Genomic DNA, 3,036 nt, shown 5'->3' on the forward strand with positions numbered 1-3,036 from the left:
ATGTGCCTGGTGTCTATGGAGGTATGATCTCCTGAAACAGGATTATGGATGGCGGTTTGCTACTATGTCTGTGCTGAGAATCACACTGTGGTCCTCTGCAAGAACAAGTGCTCTGAAGTGCTTAGCCATCTCTCCAGTGTCCTTGAAAAGTTTTGTTTTGTTTTGCTGACAGAATATCTCCGTATAGTTGGGTTGTTTTTTTTTTTTTTTTTTTTTTTTTTTTTTTTGTGGCTGGCCTGGAACTACCTATGAAGAACAGGCTGCCCTCCAATTTGAGGCAATCCTAATGTCTCTATACCCTGAGTACTGGGATTACAGCATCTGTCATGTTGCCTGTCCTGACCATGTTACCTTGATCGATGGGTGTGAAATAGTGAAATTTCAGTGCAGGGTCTAAAGGACAGGGGAAACCTGAAGTGTCAGTAGCTAAGGAATAGTGGGCAGTAAGACTGAGACCTAACATTGGAGATGCAGCAGAGAGGAGGTAATAATCCTGGGGAACCAGATGCTAATCGCCTGTAGTAACCACGAAAAGGCAAATAAAGAGTGCGTGTGTTGGGGGGGCGGGTGTAACTGAAAATTCCCGTTGTGTCTGAGGTCAAAAGATTCTGGCAATTGCTGGCAAATGGTCGCCAAAGTGGTTACTAGGGATCTGAGCCCGGCAGTGACGCGCGCCCCTCACGTGACCAGGAGCCTATGTCTGCCCAAGTCCCTCACGTCCCAGTCCTTTTTGCCTGTCCAGACACCGTCTTTCTATTACCCTTTGGTCGAGAAGGAAAGCAGAAGTAAGTAAGTTCCTTGGATCCTCTAGATTTGGTGATTGTCAGGGGTGCCTTGTAACCAGTGGGATCGTACCTGCATGACAGAATCCCGATCTTCCACCTATGCTGCAGCCCCGCCCCCCGCCCACAATTTAGGTGTAGAAAATGGTGGTCTTGGGAGTCGGGTGGGGTACCAAGGACGGTGCTCTAAGTGATGCCTGAGGAAGGTGAACGAACCCCTAGGGAGCTGTATTTTGAGCGGTTAGCTGTTTCCCACAAAAAGGGGTGTACGTCACCGGGTCTGTTTCTCCTCCCCCATCCCCGCCCCCTACCCTGTCTGGCATCTATCTGTAGATTTGCCGGTCTCACCCAGGCGAATCAGAGTGGGCCACACGGGCGAAAGGTTGGGGTAAAGGTGGGCAGTGAGACAGGATCCGGGTCTGAGATCGAACGCGGAGGGGAACAGTCTGCGGACCTCACTGCTCCGCCCCTGTCACTGCTGGAGAGGCCTTGTAGCAAGGCCTGCTGGGAAAAATGGTGGTCTTTCGGGATGGAGGGGGCTGCTCCGCAGCCGCGGGCGGGAGAGGCCAAAAGCCTCTGAGTAAACTAAGGTTTAAAGACACTGCCTCAAGCGGGGACAGGCAGGGACTGAAACTCATAGCCAGGGTGTTGATCCAGCCCGCCAAGTATTGTGACTCTCGTCTCCTTTTTCTTGTCTCAAGAATAACTGCTTGAAGAAGAAAATTCTCAGCATGGAAAACTCATGCCAAGGAAATGAAGAACAACCACAGGGCACTCTAAAGACCGACGAAGAGCAGCCTCTTGAGGAGGAGTCTCCTGAAAATCAGTGTTCTGAGGAGGAGCAGTCCTCAGAAGATCTGTCCTCAGAGGAGCAGTCCTCAGAGGAGGAGTTTTTTCCTGAAGAGCTTCTGCCTGAGCTGCTGCCAGAGATGCTGCTGTCTGAAGATCGTTCTCCCCAGGAGTGCCTCTCAGGGAAGAACCTATTCGAGGACCGTCCTCCCATGGAGCAGCCTCCCTGCGGGGTGGGCAAACACAAGCTAGAGGAGGGAAGTTTCAAAGAAAGGCTGGCCCGTTTGCGCCCTCAATTTAGAGGCGACATCCATGGCAGAAATTTAAGTAATGAAGAAATGATACAGGCAGCGGATGAGTTGGAAGAGATGAAGAGAGTACGAAATAAACTGATGATAATGCATTGGAAGGCAAAACGGAGCCGCCCTTACCCTATTTAATGTGTTCCACATTTGTTTTGCTTAATAATAATAGTATTGTTACCTGGACTCTCTGTTTGCATCTTCTTACAAGCCTTTTCCCTTCTTAGTTGTAATCTTTTGTGCAGTTTTATTTCAGGTGTTTCACTAGTAACTGGCACAGGATTGCTCTATTTTTTAATTTAACCTTCTAAAATTTGAGTCTGATACGTTTGCATGAAGCCACATACATTATATGGGAGGTGATAAAGGCAAAAGTATATACAAAGCACCCCATTTTTGTAAAAGGAAAACACATTTATATATTAATATGCAAAGAGAAGCTAAAAACTATATACTTAAAGGCTAACTAGCATTGGTTATCTGTGTGGTAAAGGTAATAGGTGATTTTTATATTTTTTAAATTTTTCTTTATGTAAAGTCTCACTTTTCATGATGAATACATTTTATTTATGTTGCATAACAAACAGTATAATAAAATTGAAGCAATTCTGAAAAAAAACAAAGCTTATTAGTCAGCTTATAAACACAATGTGATCCTTAATAAATATTTACCAGAACTTTAAAAGTTAATCCTATGTTTCTTCTTAATCTCTTTTCTAAGATTTTTTTAAATTTTATTTTATGTATATGGGTATTTTGCCTACATGTATATAAACAGGTGCATGCCTAGTGCATGTGGAGGTCAGAAGAAGGTGTCAGATCCCCTGGAATTGGATTTATAATGGTTGTGAGCCGCCGTGTGGATAGGTGGGATTTGAACCCGAGTCCTATGGAAGAGAAACAAATGCTGTTAACCACTGAGACATCTATATAGCCCCTCTTCTGAATCTCTTAAGCAGAAATATAAATGAGACTTTTACAATCAGTAGGAAAAACATTTTCCACATTAATAGGAAGGCACAGGTTACAGTACTGATCCTTTAGGACTTATTTGTTTTGTTTTGGTAGGCTCTCCCAACCTCTGTAGATTTCTTCGGAGCACAGGAAATTAACAGCTAAGGAAATCTCTCTTGTGCTCACCCAAAATTCCTGTGAGATCCCAA

The 3,036-nt window shown here is 44.9% G+C and overlaps 1 protein-coding gene across 1 annotated transcript; it reads left to right on the top strand.

The window, feature by feature from the left end:
- The first annotated feature begins 658 nt into the window (after nucleotides 1-658).
- Nucleotides 659-2,550, top strand: Tceal1 (transcription elongation factor A like 1). The gene is made up of 2 exons (XM_051179064.1): nucleotides 659-785; nucleotides 1,484-2,550. The coding sequence occupies exon 2, from the start codon at nucleotides 1,514-1,516 to the stop codon at nucleotides 2,009-2,011; it is 498 nt and encodes a 165-aa protein (XP_051035021.1). The 5' UTR covers nucleotides 659-785; nucleotides 1,484-1,513; the 3' UTR covers nucleotides 2,012-2,550.
- The last annotated feature ends 486 nt before the right edge of the window (nucleotides 2,551-3,036 follow it).

This window comes from Phodopus roborovskii, unplaced genomic scaffold, assembly GCF_943737965.1.
Source record: "Phodopus roborovskii unplaced genomic scaffold, PHOROB, whole genome shotgun sequence".
NCBI classification, from domain to species: domain Eukaryota; kingdom Metazoa; phylum Chordata; class Mammalia; order Rodentia; family Cricetidae; genus Phodopus; species Phodopus roborovskii.

What these genes read in the sequence shown, in the direction of transcription:
- Tceal1 (XM_051179064.1), top strand. Translation starts at nt 1,514, where the DNA reads ATGGAAAACTCATGCCAAGGAAATGAAGAACAACCACAGGGCACTCTA.